This window comes from Halictus rubicundus, chromosome 9 (assembly GCF_050948215.1).
Source record: "Halictus rubicundus isolate RS-2024b chromosome 9, iyHalRubi1_principal, whole genome shotgun sequence".
Taxonomy (NCBI): domain Eukaryota; kingdom Metazoa; phylum Arthropoda; class Insecta; order Hymenoptera; family Halictidae; genus Halictus; species Halictus rubicundus.
This window is the reverse complement of record NC_135157.1, coordinates 6010878-6026027: the sequence shown is the minus strand read 5'-3', so window position 1 is coordinate 6026027 and position 15150 is coordinate 6010878. Positions and strand designations below refer to the sequence as shown.

The 15150-nt window shown below is 36.6% G+C and overlaps 1 protein-coding gene across 5 annotated transcripts in view; it reads right to left on the bottom strand.

Moving 5' to 3' along the window:
• LOC143357084 (basic helix-loop-helix ARNT-like protein 1) overlaps positions 1-15150 on the bottom strand; it is a 121665-nt gene that overhangs the window by 17474 nt on the left and 89041 nt on the right. For all 5 annotated transcript variants that reach the window (XM_076793292.1, XM_076793291.1, XM_076793293.1 and 2 more), the window contains 3 exons: positions 4283-4449; positions 3336-3409; positions 3158-3256 (listed from right to left, as the gene is read on the bottom strand). In XM_076793292.1, coding sequence (XP_076649407.1) covers positions 3158-3256; positions 3336-3409; positions 4283-4449 — 340 coding nt within the window. The remainder of the gene's footprint in view (positions 1-3157; positions 3257-3335; positions 3410-4282; positions 4450-15150) is intronic.

Sequence of the window (15150 nt, the reverse complement as noted above, 5' to 3'; positions counted from 1 at the left end):
TAGAATTTTCGAATAATTAAAATGAGTAAAACAAGAAATAAATCTTTATTTTGCATGAAGGTCTAGCAATTAATATGTAAATATTGAAATAAAATATGCAATTACAATTGAATGAAAGTTCAATGGAATATACGTAAATACGTAACATATTGCAACGTGTAACTACAAGTAATGTATAAATTGATGATTAAATTGCTCATGTACTAGCATTTTATTGTAAGGAGACTGAATTTCTGTCGAACAGAATGCCAATTGTGTACACAAATTACATTATTAGCTTTTCGTCCTCATGTCTCAATTATCGAGTGGGCGTCGACTCATCTAAGCCGTTTGTCTCCCGATTAATCCCTTACCTTACAATATCGGGTCAGACACGTGGTCCTGGTTTCGAATGAAAATACAAAATTCAGCTAATTAATATATTTAACTCTTTGCGAACGGGAATCATTTTTAGCATTTTTTTCCATGGGTCGAACGTATCTATACGATGATACGAAATTGTATACTGAAGAGCTAAGTATAAGAATAAAATGAAAGGTGATTTTTTTGAAGGTTTCTGAGGGTAATAATTTATTTAATTATTTAAAAGTAACGGAACTAAAATATTTTCGGCGACTGTCAGCTACCACGTGTCCACAAAGGGTTAAAATAAATACTATTGTTAATCATACCTTTTTGCATTAAAAAAAAATTTTCTAGCCCTAGTGAACGCTCTTGCAAAATTGCAATTAATGAATTGTTACGAGGTTCAAAGGAAACACTTTTATTGAGAGATTTAAACATTTGACTTAAGTATAATTTGTCGGATAAATTGGGAGCTATAACGAGTAGCTCGAAATTTATTTCCGATTTTTGCAAAGCCTATGAAAGTAAACAATCAGGACAGTGAAAAATGATATTGTTGGCAGATGGTTAAATTCGGAATTGAGTATTCGGATTGAAACGGCAATCAATTGTTCGGGATCACTTTGCACAAAGCGAATAGAGAAAATATTTATTGACGGTGCGCAGCAGTTGCCATGGCATGGCGGCGCGTTTCTGTTGCAATCATTTGATCGATAATTCCGAAGCTCGATGCGAGAGCTATGCTTCGCTGGGAGTGCAAGATGCAGAGCCGGCTTCGTGCTAATAATTTTTATGATCTACTGCTTTCTTTCATTTTTCAACGGGCTCGGGGAATATGTTTCGGAGGATCGATTATTGCGACAACGAGGAAAATTATAAGGTCTACTCGTTTAAGCATTGCAACTTTTTAATGTCGAGCAATATTCATGTTGAAGGCCGCTTTATTATCGAAGTTTAAAAGGTATGACATTTTATATTTGACAACACAAAAAATGAGTAAGCTCGCGAGAGTTCTCAATGAACAAACGAACTTAATTCAAGTTCTCGAGGTTTCTACACTTAACCCTCGGACTCCGGCGAGCTCTAGTCCTATGCCGGAGTCATTTCTGACCCACGCCAATATTTCACTATTACAGTTTTATTCTGATATAAGACGATGGCTCGGGGCCGACTTTCGTCGTATTTCGTATAAGGCTACGAATGACTCCGGAGGGTTAAGACTATATTTAAGGAGCACTAGGTAATAGTGACTATTTTGTATTACTTTAGAAAAATGATAACGATACGTTTATTTCAATTTTTAGAAATATTTAGCGTACTGTATATCCAAAAAATAAACGTATTGTATAAATTCCTCATAAATGCATCTTTATAATTTCAGTAATCGTAAATGAACGACATTCGCCATTTTGTGGTAGTTCTAATGTTAAATTTTACTCTGACAGGGACAGCTAGTTCGTTCATCAATATTAATAAAGGTCGTTCTACCATCCAATGAACATTATTCGATGAATATTATGGCAACGATATTATATCATTATTGTTATTTATTCACAATATTTGCTCTTTGTGCTTCTCTTATAAGACCATTTTTAACAATGGTTCTATAACAACTCGTTTCTACAAAACTTTTATGAGAAAGATTTTAACATATCTGTTTCATGAGAAAACATTATAAAAAAGTTATAAAAGTATCATTTCTTCTCATAAAGATTTCAAGTACAAATATTTTCTGATACGAGACATGCAAGTTCGAACAGAATTTTTATAAACATTTATTTCGACCTTTGTTCATAATTCACCCTAAATTGATTAGAGATATTTTTGTTAAAAGTCTAACGATTCGTGTAACTCGAAGAAGTAACGTTCACGAATAGTAACTAATTTTTAATAATGTTCGAAGTAGATTGTCCTCGAGCAAGTTTCAAATCTCATGTGCATGGAGTGATATGCTTTTATCCTTACTGTCGGGAAGAGAACGTCGTCATTTATGGAAGTATTACTTTATTGCTTCTGCGTGCATATGTGGTTCGATATTGAAGTAACGACCTCGTCACATGCAACGTAAGGCAACCTGATAAAAACCGAAGTACAAAAACGATGCATTCGTAAGATACGGTTTTCCTCGAGCTTCCAGTCTATTCGTTAAGTAAATGATAATAAGAGATAAGGAAACCTGAACTTCTCGTTCATTCCGCAGCATGAATTTCCAATGTGGCCTCTTTAACCGGTCTGCAACCAGTAATTTGCAACTACAAAAAGTTATGGCTAAGGATAATGAACGTTAATTCATATTTTCATTATCATAAGTTCAAGATAGGCTCGGAGCAAGGAAAACGTGGTAATTGGTTAGAAAAAGAGCTATCTCTCACTAACCTCGATCATTCCGAAATATGTATGTTGTCGACTGCACAATTTTGAACAATTTTGCTCTATACATGTTTCATCGTTGCTCATTTTTAAGATATTCGCAAAAATATGTTCAATTCGCGATGTGGTGTTATACTAAACAGACAAATATTGACTTGTATCACTTCTGCATTAAAATATGAATTTTCTTTCCTCTTCTGTGAAATTATTCAGGATAAATATGTTCTAATCATTGTAGTCGTAAAGGGGCTAATATTTGTAAATATCAAAATGCTAATATTTGTATGTACATTTGTAATCTCTTTCATTGTACTTCGCACATTCTAATATACAAAGTCCATCAGGATCTAATCACAAAGAAATATTTCGCAGTTCACGAAGCACCGAGAAGCGTTTCGAACTATGATAGGAAAACGAGAATAATTGTTGTTGCAACATTTACCTGAATGTGGCCGAGGTGTTCCTGGACTAGTTGGCTGACGTAAACGATTTTCCCTGTAGTTGTGACCACGATAAAGAAGCCCCCGCGTTCGATCAATTTCTGTTACGGTTAACAAAAACGATTTTAACATGTTCAACATGTGACGATAACAGGACTGGATCGATTTACGAGTACTCACGTCGATGATAAATCGTTCCAAGTCCATGTTGCTTATTTTTTGGGGTAGAAAGTCTTTTATGCCGCGTCCGAGTGCTGTAACAGACACAAAGGACAAGAATTAACAGACATTGTAATTAACGGACTCCGAATTTACATTCATGACAAAAAAGAGTCAAACACGGAACGGAAAAATCATTCGAAGAATTTAAGGATATTGTTACATTTTTAAAAAAATTATATTTTTATTTAACGTCCGTTTCTTATTCGGTAAAGGGTTAAACCTTAGAAAAATTTAATATTAAAAAATATTGATATTAACTCTCAAAAATTAGGAAACTGTGTGTCAGTCACGCGTTAACCGGATTTTGTATTGTATGACAGTTGTTCTTATCTGGATAAGACCAAGTGAAAATTGAAATAGACATGTCTTACACACAATCTGCATCATGTGCTACTCTGTTTAACTGTATTTTCGATTGCTGGAATTATGAATGGACCGACTTCCATTGCATAACGTATTATCATCGCGTTTGCAAGTATTGAAGGTGCAAAATACAATGAAATCTCGCATAGATCGCGACAACAATTTAAGAATTAGACGTTACTGAGCCCTCAAGTGGTTGTTTGGCATAAATCGTTTGTTAATGGACGCCAACACGGTCAAACACAATTCATCAAGACAAGCGTCACAGGAAACCATTTAAGTCATTTGGGAGCTGATGGAACAGCCGTTCGAACACAAGAAAAAATTAAAAAACTACACTGGACTATTCTTAAACATCCTCTCTGTTCTGTCCAAGTGTATTTGTGAATTTGTGTAGACCACTGGGAGCATACTGTTTCAATGTTAACGAAGTGGTGGAGCACACTTCGCGTGCAATTTCTATTCTCCCTCTATTTTCTCTGATACTGGGATTAAAAGAGTTCAACCCATCCCGAAGCGGGAAAACTAGCAACACAACTTACCAAAGTCCGATCTGACGAAAGCTGAAGCCAATCTCAGGATGGAGATTTTGTCCATCTTCCTCGGGCTCTCGGAGACAGCAGGTACCAGCTTCCCCATTGCTGTGATGTTTGTGTTATGATTGTCGCGGCGTTGTTTCTCCGCCATGTTCCGCGCCGCCCTTGGATTGCTGTAACAGAAAGACGCGAAAATCCTTCGTTAATTTTATCAATTTCATTCGGGGCATGTCGCATCGGCAGCTCGAGGAAAGACTATGAGACATTACCCGAAAAATCTTCTTGCATTTAAAATGGCTGACCGCAGAGAGTACCTCATAATTTTTTCTCCGAACTGATTAAAGCTCTTTTCTCCTCTGTGAAATTATCAAGGATGATAAAGTTCTAATCACTACAACTCGGCTTCAGAAAGGAAATTAATTTTTTATTTTTTGCACCAGTTTGCCGCAGTCGAGGTAAAACATTTTTATTCCGCATAAAGATCCGCAGTGCGATCATGGTGATAACAGTTCACATTGATGGATTAAAAAATAACATTTTTCTCTTAGAAGATTTCGCGAAGCTGTGCTGCCTCTGCTGCCCGGAGGGTAACAAGAGTCCTCGTGCAAAACAGTAGCGAAACGAAGTGCCACTCAACAAAGTCGAGCAGTACGGTAGCAATAGGTGCTACGCGAGTATTTCGCAGGGTTGCAAATCGAACTGGCGCTAGCGTACGCGTGCGGGGTTACAAATTTTCGAGTGTCGGGTTACCGAATTTATTTCCAGTCTCGCGAAAGCGAGTCCTCGTAACCTGTCGATTCTGTCGCGCGTGCGAGAAAATAATAAAATCTCGCGATTTCGGGAAACACGGGCCCGCTGTCCACGTTTTCAGATCGAGTTACACCCGGTCCGGTTGTTCCCGCGCCGCGGCGCAGAAACGGTCTGCGAATGCAATATCCTGCGACGCATGTAAATTTCCACACGCGCTTGACGCGTGAGTCAACCGGCAGCATCGTGTAACCACGAAAATAATTCCACGCGCGAGTTCCGCGGCCATGGCTAGCGCAACTCGACAAACGTAAGCCGGCACACACGGGGGTGGTTCGTATTCACCGCGCGTACACTCCAGTTCTTCAGTCAGCGGACACTTAAAACCGCTGCTGGAACGTCCCCGAAAATTGTCACCCTTTCTTCAAAATGCTGGGTTGCCGGAAAAATGATCGTTATATATTTTGCGTTATTTACCAATTTGAGCTAAGCGACCCAATTACCGTGAGGGTGGCAATTACTGTGCCTGTATTAACACATTGAACGCCACGTCAGCCATATGTGGCTGACGGAATTATTTGTGCAGGTTTTAAAATGAATTTTTACGTTGATATATTCATTGTACTAAACTTAATTAGGATCTGTGACATGCAAGAAAGATGGAGGATTACTCAGTATCGTACATTCAATTTTTTGCAATTTTTATTTCATTAAATAACTTACTTTGATTTTATGGAATTTTTGTGGATTCTAGTTTGGCGTTCACAGTGTTAATTATATTTATTTTTAATGCATAATGAATATTAAAAAAGAGATATATAACATATTAACTGATTTTAATGAAAAAATTGAATATCTCTTTTTTATATATCCATTATGCTTGAAACATAAGTATAATTAATATAGGCACAGTAATTACTATCCCCACATACTCTAATGTAGAATAAGAAACCAAAACAGAAACTTTGTCATACTAAACTTTTTACTTGCCAAAAGACGCAGACACACCTCATCACTAGACTGCGGATTTTAATGCATTTATGATAAAAATGAGTAGATGCAATTTGAAGCAGTAAAAATATAGTTTCAACTTATTAAAATTGTTGAGAGAAGAACAAAATTTCTGTTTAGTTCCTGGTCCTTGAAAACAATGCAGAAAATATATTTGTTTTGCATAAAGATCCGCAGACATACTTATCACGCGTCAGTGTCTTGCGTTCGAACATCACGCCCACACTCTCTTTCCGAGAAAACTCTCTAAATTCCGCAATATTTATAGTGAAGGCGAGGATTGGGTCTAATTGTTGCCAACTTGTATACACAAACATCTTCATTTCGAATTCAAGTTCAACCATTTCGCGGTTGCCAAAACAAACAGACAATTTGCTGCGCTGTTCATTTGACCGTTTCCAATTTTTCCTGCAGTACATGTGTTTCTTCTGTAGCAAAATTTCGAAATTTATGTTGCAAGTTGAAGGTTTAGTAAAATTTGTGGGATCGTTTCTCCTGTTGTGTTTTTTGCTATGTGTATATAACGTTTAACTCGTAAATATTTATATACATTGTTAGTTTCATAAATTAAATTTCAAGAATAGGAATTAAAAAGAAATTGTTACTTGGTTTACAGATATTTATACCCAATTTCGGTTATATAAATTAAATTACAATACCAAGAATAGAACGTACATTGTTATTTTCAATTACGGGCATTTGTAATTAAAGGAGAAATAAATATAAGGTATTTAAATCGTCGATGAAGGATTCAATTTTAATGAACGTTGCACATTCGCAAATATTATTAACCTATAACATTCACGATCTGTCTAGTAATCTTTCAGCTTCGTAACACTGCCAATTATTAAAATGTAATTTTATTTATAATACCTAACACAATACGAAAATTGCAATCCGTAATATTCAATTTCAAATTTAATTACGTTTGCTTATTTATTCTTTTCATCGCTTCTCGATACTTCGTTATTTTAGTATATTAATTTTGCAATTACGTTGAAAACAATACGCGCAATTTCACATACGATTTAATCATTATTCATTTGTAACATCCAGAAATTGAATAGAATATCGATGCACTTATAGGAATGAGCAATTTGTGCATAGAGTTTATATTTACATTTTAAATTATGTGTACTTATATATATTATACTATGAGCATTTAGCCAATTACATACGACATACATACACAACATTTATGACATGTATGGTATTGTATAGTGATATTATGAGATTTATTGCAACGTCATAATCTGCAACATCATTGTGAGATTATCAGTAAATGAGATTGACCCACTTTTCGTGACTCAGCTACTTTATGATTTTCTACCGAGACTATAAGAATAATTGTATAAATCATAAACTATCTCAGTCAAATATCTAATATCAGTCATACTTTATGCAACGTACAACTCTAGTGTAAAGTCAAACAGGATAATCTATACGAATAATAAATAATAATAAAAGACTAAAAATTTATGTAAACACGCAGTTTTATAACTCTTCTTGCTTCTAACTTAAGCTAATTGTGAACAAAAAAAATTTCGAGAATTTACGAAATTTATATTTAATTTATTAAAATTGTTTACGAGCTCCACGAATTTGCTACGCGTGGTTGCAATTTTGAAAAAAGTGTAAATTTTTCCAGTATATTTTATAGCAAAGCAAGTTAAGCAAAGAATAAACTAAAAATTTAATTGAATATTGATTGTGGCATATATTTTTATATTTTATTGCAGTCTGATTATGATAAATTCTGCAGGTTAATCTAAAGTATTTGAACAGAATTCATCAACCTTCGCTGCGCATTACGTGCGCGTCTACGAATCAGTCAAAAGGCAGGAAATGATCATGCCAATGATACGTCTATGTTGTGTCGTATATCTGTCCAGGGATAGCCGTTATTATACGTTTATATTGTGACGAGAGAATCTACGCTGAAGCTATTAATAGATTAAGTGGCGTAGTGCAGTGCTGATTGATAGTACAGGGACGATGAATCTCAGGACAACACAAAGCTGCGTCATCCGTGCTGGAATAATAACAAACACAAATAGGATAGGCCATCTGGTAGCAACAAATACGATAAAGTAATAAACGACGATCTTGGAAAAGTAACAACTGATCGCTGATATTAAAAACTTTCATTAAACGCAATGGATTTGAAAAAGACGCTCGTAACCGATCATGTAAAAACTGTTTAATAAACGACGCATTGAAACTGTAATATATATTGAATTTCCTCTTTCAGCACAACAATGAAAAAGCTTCCATAAAAAGCGATTGTCCGACGTATGGCGATTGAACGACGGATTTTATCGTACATATGGCTCTTCTATAGAATTTTGTGTGAAATGAAAATTATCCGCATCAATGATAAGCAACTAAAAATTTTATAAGTTTATAATTTTATAATTTTTATTTTTTAAGAATGTCTAAATTCTTAAAAGTAAACTAAAGTAAATTCTCATTACGAGACAGTGCCAACCTTACAAATTGGAGTCAGTGGAAAAACTCACACCACCACGATGAGTGGTCGGCTATATCGGTGTGAGACCAGAGGACCACTACTAATCCAATTACAAAACTTCTTTATTTTTCGTTATTTTTTAATGGAACTTTCACTAACATATTCGTGGCATTTTTCTGATTAAAATGAAACAAAATATGATATAATTCCGATGATATTTACTATCATACCGTGGTCTCACACGGATATAGTCGACAATGTGTGACACACTCCTCGGCGGCAACTGCTCTCGAGCTTCGCTGTCCGTTTCTCCGTGCAACATTGTATCGGAGACGGAAATTTTCTGTCTTCTTGTCACTAGCGCTTTGTGGTCATAGGTTTTTTATGACTTGTAGACGGGTATGACTCTTAGGTTTCCAGCATGCCCTGTGTATTTCAAATGCGAAACTCGGCGAGAACCTCCGATTTCGTATAAGAGTCAGTAAAAAGAACGGCGGGACTGACTCGTAATGAGAATTTACTGTTTAACTCAATACTACAACTGAGATTTGCGGAATCGATTTAATGAAAATTTTATAAAATTTGCACTGTACGTTGATTGAATAAAAAGTTTACAAGAATTTTGACTGTTCATTGATTTAATTTAATTGAGTGTTATGGAATTGATGTAATAAAAACTTGATTTAAAAAATGTTATTAACTGCGGATTTTTGTGCAAAATAAAATTCTCTTGCATTAACTGCAAGAAACGGAAATCAAATAAAAACTTCTTTCTTTCTTCAACGATTCTATTAAGTTAGAAATAATATATTGACATTCTTAGATAAAAATATTGTATTAAATTGTTACATCCACAAAGGTGGATGGCAGTGTTTTCATTGGAAAACTATGGTTTATGCATTTACCTTCCCTCCTAATTATTCAATTTAATTTGGACTCGTGTACATACTACTCCGTGCTGTAATCGTACTTTCATGGACCCTTTTACAAGCGTACTGTCATCCTCATCGTATCACGACGCCGCATGGCAACAGATAAGTCTCACTTCGTCGAGTGAGACTTATCAAACGCATAGTCAGCCAGTAAGACGAATACAGAATGAAGACCACTGGCTCTTCATAATCACGCTGCCAATCCCAGAGAATGGAACTGTAAAGATGGAGCATTCTTTGCTTTAATTGTTCGATGACCAACTTTTGACTCTCTTAAATATGACAACGAATCCATATTTGTTTAATCAAAATTTAACAGAGATCTTTTACAGGAGTCCCGTCTTTTTCCAGTTAACACTAAATTAACCGTTCACTAAAATACACTAATTTATACTTCTCTATAAAAATGACGAGGATGCGTTTATTCAGATTTTTAGCGACTTTTATCATAACGACAAGAGAAATAAAATGGTACAAATTCACCGTAAATGCACCCTTACAATCTCATTTGTCATTTGGACAGATAGTTCTAATGTTAAACAAATTTCGACGTAAAGGGTAGAAAATTGAAAACATTCAGTATGGAGGTCAGTCCACTGATTTAAAGTTAAAGCGATTTAACGTGTCTCTTGCAATGCCGCATGAACATTATTTGCTAAACGTTTTACTAAATTCTGACGATAAACAATAGAACAAGACGACCGTAGTGTCATCCACAGGACTAATATCAATATAAACAGTGAGCCATCGCCGCGTGTCTCATTAGAATTTCAATAATGCAATTGCATACTGCTAACGCTTCTGACGACTTCTTTATCGACATGCAACTTTTTGGATACGCGTTTCAAATACGGTATCGATTTTTGTCCTTTTTTTCTACTATCCTCCCTCCCTCTATCGTGCCTTTCAACCCCTATTATCTGTTCGAATGGTCCCATTCAGTTTACGTAAACACTCGGCAAAATTTTCTTGAGGAATCTGCGTCGCTTCAGTCCGTTGAATCTGATTCACAAGCCGAAGTACAATACCCTGGACTTCGTCCGCTCGTCTGATCTCTTATTCCTACATATAAAATTCTTTGAAGCCTTGTAGAATACACGGGGTAGTCACCGATCAGGTAGTACAAGCCACAACGAAGCGAGTCTACGTGAAAAAATAAGTCGAAAAAGATGTTTTTCCGTTTAAGATTTAGTTTTTTGGGAAAATCGAGTTCAAAAATTCGGGGAATACGCGTGCTATCAAATAGAATCGACTGGCGCGTCTGTTCATGACCTATCAATTCTACTTACTACAAATACTAGAACTTCGAACTCATTTCTCAGGAAAACGAGCATTTTTAAGAAAAAAGATTATTCTTACTTTTCGACTTATTTTTGTTCATGTAGATTCATCCAGTAGAGGGACACCTTGTAGATCTCAAAATTACAATACGTAAGCATTATGAACGAAAGAGAGCGGAATGTTGTATTTGTGGTGAAGCTGTTGGTACGGAAATCAATATTTTATATAATTTAAGATTTTACAGAATAATCTCTGAGAAGAAATGAAAGTTGATATCTGTGCGATTTCTATGTATAAAATTCTTTCGAATCTCGTAGAATTGTACACGTGGAATTCAGAATTTTAATATGTAAATTACATTATGGGCGAAAAAAGTGGAAACTTTTTATAACAGTATTTTATATAATTTACGATTTTATGGATTAATCTCTGAGAGGAAATGAAACCTTATTTTTATTTTTTTTTATTTACATCCACAGCACCATCTGCGATGCAATTCATTAAAAAAGATCCGCTGACATACTCTTTTAAATATGCATGAGCCTGCTTTACCATGTATGGAACGCATGGTTCCGGCATGGTACCGGCAGCCTTTGCTCAAATTTATCTTTTCTATATTTTTCTGATGATTTTCAGGCGTCCTTAATTATAATATTTATAAGAAAAATTCCGACTAAAGTAGTTTGATGAATTAAAAATAAAAACAAGCATCGTGTACCAAGCATGTTCAATCGTTTTCAAAAGATTGAAGAGTTATAAATAAACACGTGGTCTACTTTCATTATCGTTGAAGAAAGTGCACTTCGTGCTGCTGCGAAGGCTCTCGAAGGATACTTCTGAAAACAAATCAAGGCAATGGTGAAGCCGTTAGATGTTACAAGTTAATTTCTCAGCAGAAACCAAACTTTATTCTTGTCCTTTAAAAAAGGAAACCCTATCGATTCCAAACAAAAATGTCCTCTTACTATCTACTCTTACTATCCTTACTATCCTGCGAACGTTCCCAAAGGACACTTCAGAAAAATGATTTTTAAACGACTCAATTTTATATATTTGAAGCTAACATCGTTATGATCGTGTTCTAATTTCTACAGTCCTGCGAGATTGATCAATTGAGTCGTATAATACAAAAATGGTGTAAGACAATTGTCTGTTCGGATGAATCGCTATTAAAGAAAATAATTCTAATAAATTTTTAGCTTCCACGAGACAAACGTGACATCCTTCGATAATGTTGTGTTTCATAGAACTTTCACTAAATTTCAATCTCAACTGTTTCGACTTGCACTATTTTTGCATTAAACGGCTCAATTCATGCTCGATTGTCCGTCGAGGAAAACACAGACCATTCCACGACGAGCGGCGATAGGCATGGAAAACAATGGTATTTGAAATTCGAAAAAGGAAAAAGACATGATATAATCGCGAACACGATCGCTGTCGCGGTCAGCGAGGATGCAGAGAGGTGCGACCGCTTTTGAAAATCAGCGCGCCGTGGCCGCGCCGAGGGTTATCCGGCGTTACACAATACCAAAATGACTTTGGCCAATTATCCCGGTGGTGGCCTTGGTAGCGTTATCATCGCGATAACGACAGCTGAAACTCCGCTTTAATGTTTTGATACAGTTAGAACCGCAGTCCATGGGGAAGTGACCTCGAGATGCTTGACAAAACAGGATAAGAGGCCGGTGATAATCCAATTCGGTAGTATAACCTTGTCTCGTTCTTTTCCCCGCGGTGTATGCGAGGGTCCGATTATCGCGGCGCTAACAATCGCCCTCGAGTGTTTTGGGAGCCGGTGAATCGAATTCATCGAAATCATTTATGATAACGAGCTCGCGGTTAAATGTCTCTTCGCTCGAAAACTTTGTCGAAGCAGAATCGAGCTGGTCAGAGAAACATAACCAGAAATATACAATTATTCAGATATTAATATCTTTATTTCAAGCATATACAGCTTCGTCCCAAGTTTATTTAGCTGCGAAAAAGTATTTATATGCACTCAGTGCTTAAACTTAATACACATTTATACAATCTTCAGTATTTCCTACAGTAAGGGGTAGTTACAGATTCATTTTTAAGATTTTTGATCAGTCTAATTCTATCAGTACAGTATTTACTCTATATATGTCGGAAATGCCTAGCCGATAAAAGTCCCAGAATTCTCCCCACTGCCGCGTGGTATGTGTACCCCGTGAGGGGCTAAAAAGGTCAAGATACCTCGGTCACCGAGGTGTGTAAGGTCGCGTGGATCAAAGAATAGTATCTCCTGGCCAATATATGTTCCTGTCTTTACGGTAACGATGTTTTAAGCTCTCTCGAGTGTTAGTCGAGAGCTTTGTTTTAAATTTTTGCGAAAATCCAACTCACTAAGTTTACGATGATTACCGATAATGACGCTACGAAGTTTGCGAAACCTCGACAAGATTTAAAATTATCCCGCTGTTTCGTTAACCGATGAACCGATTAGGGTTCGCGAAAACAATGAACATTACAAAACGAGGCTGAAGTTCTCGAATCGATTGTTTTATTTTATTTACAGCAGATAAATACTAAAAATATACACCGCCGGTGAAACTTTGGAATTATACGCTGATTACAGCCTCGAGATATAATTGTTTTCAAAGAATCTCGCACTGCTGTGCTCGGACCAACGAGAACAGGTTTATTTTAACGCAAAAGTGATGTAAGTCAATATAGCATTTACTCTATATATGTCACAAACGCCTAGCCGATAAAAGTCCCAGAACTGTCCCCATTGCCGCGGGGTATACCCCGTGAGGGGCCAAGAAGCTGGAGGGGCCTTGCTCGTCGAGGAGTGTAAATATCGCGTGGATCAAAGAATTGTATCTCCTGGCCGATATATGTCCCTGGCTTGACCCGTGTTTTGGACATAAATCGAGTTTTGGAGGGTTTAATCATAATTAAATAAAACGATCGTAATATAACTTTTAAGACAAACGCAACATCCTGTTGTTGCCGATGTTGTCGTGTTTCGTAGAACTTTAACTTAATACCTCGTTATACAATGATTAATTCGCAGCATTTTCCCATTGAACGGCTCATTTGTTGGAAAAGACGATTCTGCTCGAAATTCTTGGAAATCAATTCCGAGAAGGAGGGAGAGAGAGGGAGAGAGGGAGAGAGAGGCTCTGGGTTGAAGAAAATACGAGTTGAAAGGTGCCATTACGGAGTCGAGCCGTACTCGACAAATCGGGGAGCAATTAAAAGACGCACGAGCAGAATATCTTATCGTACACTTTGAACAGCTTAAACGTTCCTAACGACGTGAATTATAAATACTTGTTCGAACTCCTGAAGTACGGTCGCACAGAACGGCGACTCTCCGAAGTAGGATTGCGATGGTCAGGACGCCGGCGCCCGGACTCGGACAACGAAAATGATTGTGATCAGCACTGACATCAGTAGACTCGGCTCGCTGTGATCAAAATGTGCGCGCGGATCGCCGATTGAATTTCGTGAACGTCTGCGGAACGCGTTCACTTATTTTACAGCTTCGCGACGAAACGGCAGCGTAACCGTTCCCGTTATGTAGGCTTTTGAAAAGGGAAAAACAATATGTGCTGTTCACAGGCCAAAACGATTAAACCCCCATTGTTGTACAAATGATGATTTATTAGAAAATATTTTAAAAAAAGCAGCAGAATGATGAACAGAGAAAAAATGCCGATCAGATATGTGTTAAAATTGATTAGTACTTTGCTGCGCTGACGATTAGTGATATTTTCAGAGAGTATTCGTTACAGGCGAAAACGAGAGTCCCCGGTTTGGCTTACATCATCCTAATCTTTTTTTCTCGCGAGTGTCTGGCAGCCAGACCACGAGCAACAAAGACAGTCGAGCAGGAAATAGGTCTATCACAAAGAAATCTATTATGAGCTCCTGCTATATTTGAAGATAACTCCTCCGGTCGTTTCTCCTTTTTTTTTTACCGGTTGACGTTGACTCGACGAGGTTCGAGAACACGTTATCGCGAAGAACAGAAGCAGGTTCATAAAAAGCGAACCTTGAGAAATACGAAAGCCTTATACGACCATACTGACAAATTGACACACTTTTCTCGTGCTCTTTTTGTATGATGAATACAAAGAGCAGCAGCAGCATCCGTCTAATTTGGTTACATGTGAACAATTTTATACTTAAATCTACAGATACGCGTTCGTGAAAATTACGACTATGGCCGTTGAGTTTTCATTGGTGTGTTGATTTTTGTTCTGATAAACAAATGACGGCTACAGATGTCGTACATCTTTTTTTAACGAACTAATAGAAATAGTATTACCTGATCCTCATGGGTATTGTCTCGTCTTCTAATTTCACGTAGCATCAACGAAACATTTGTAAAAAGTATGTTTCTGAAGTCGATCTAACGAAACTAGTTTATATTTTTATTTTTATATCGTAGAGGTATA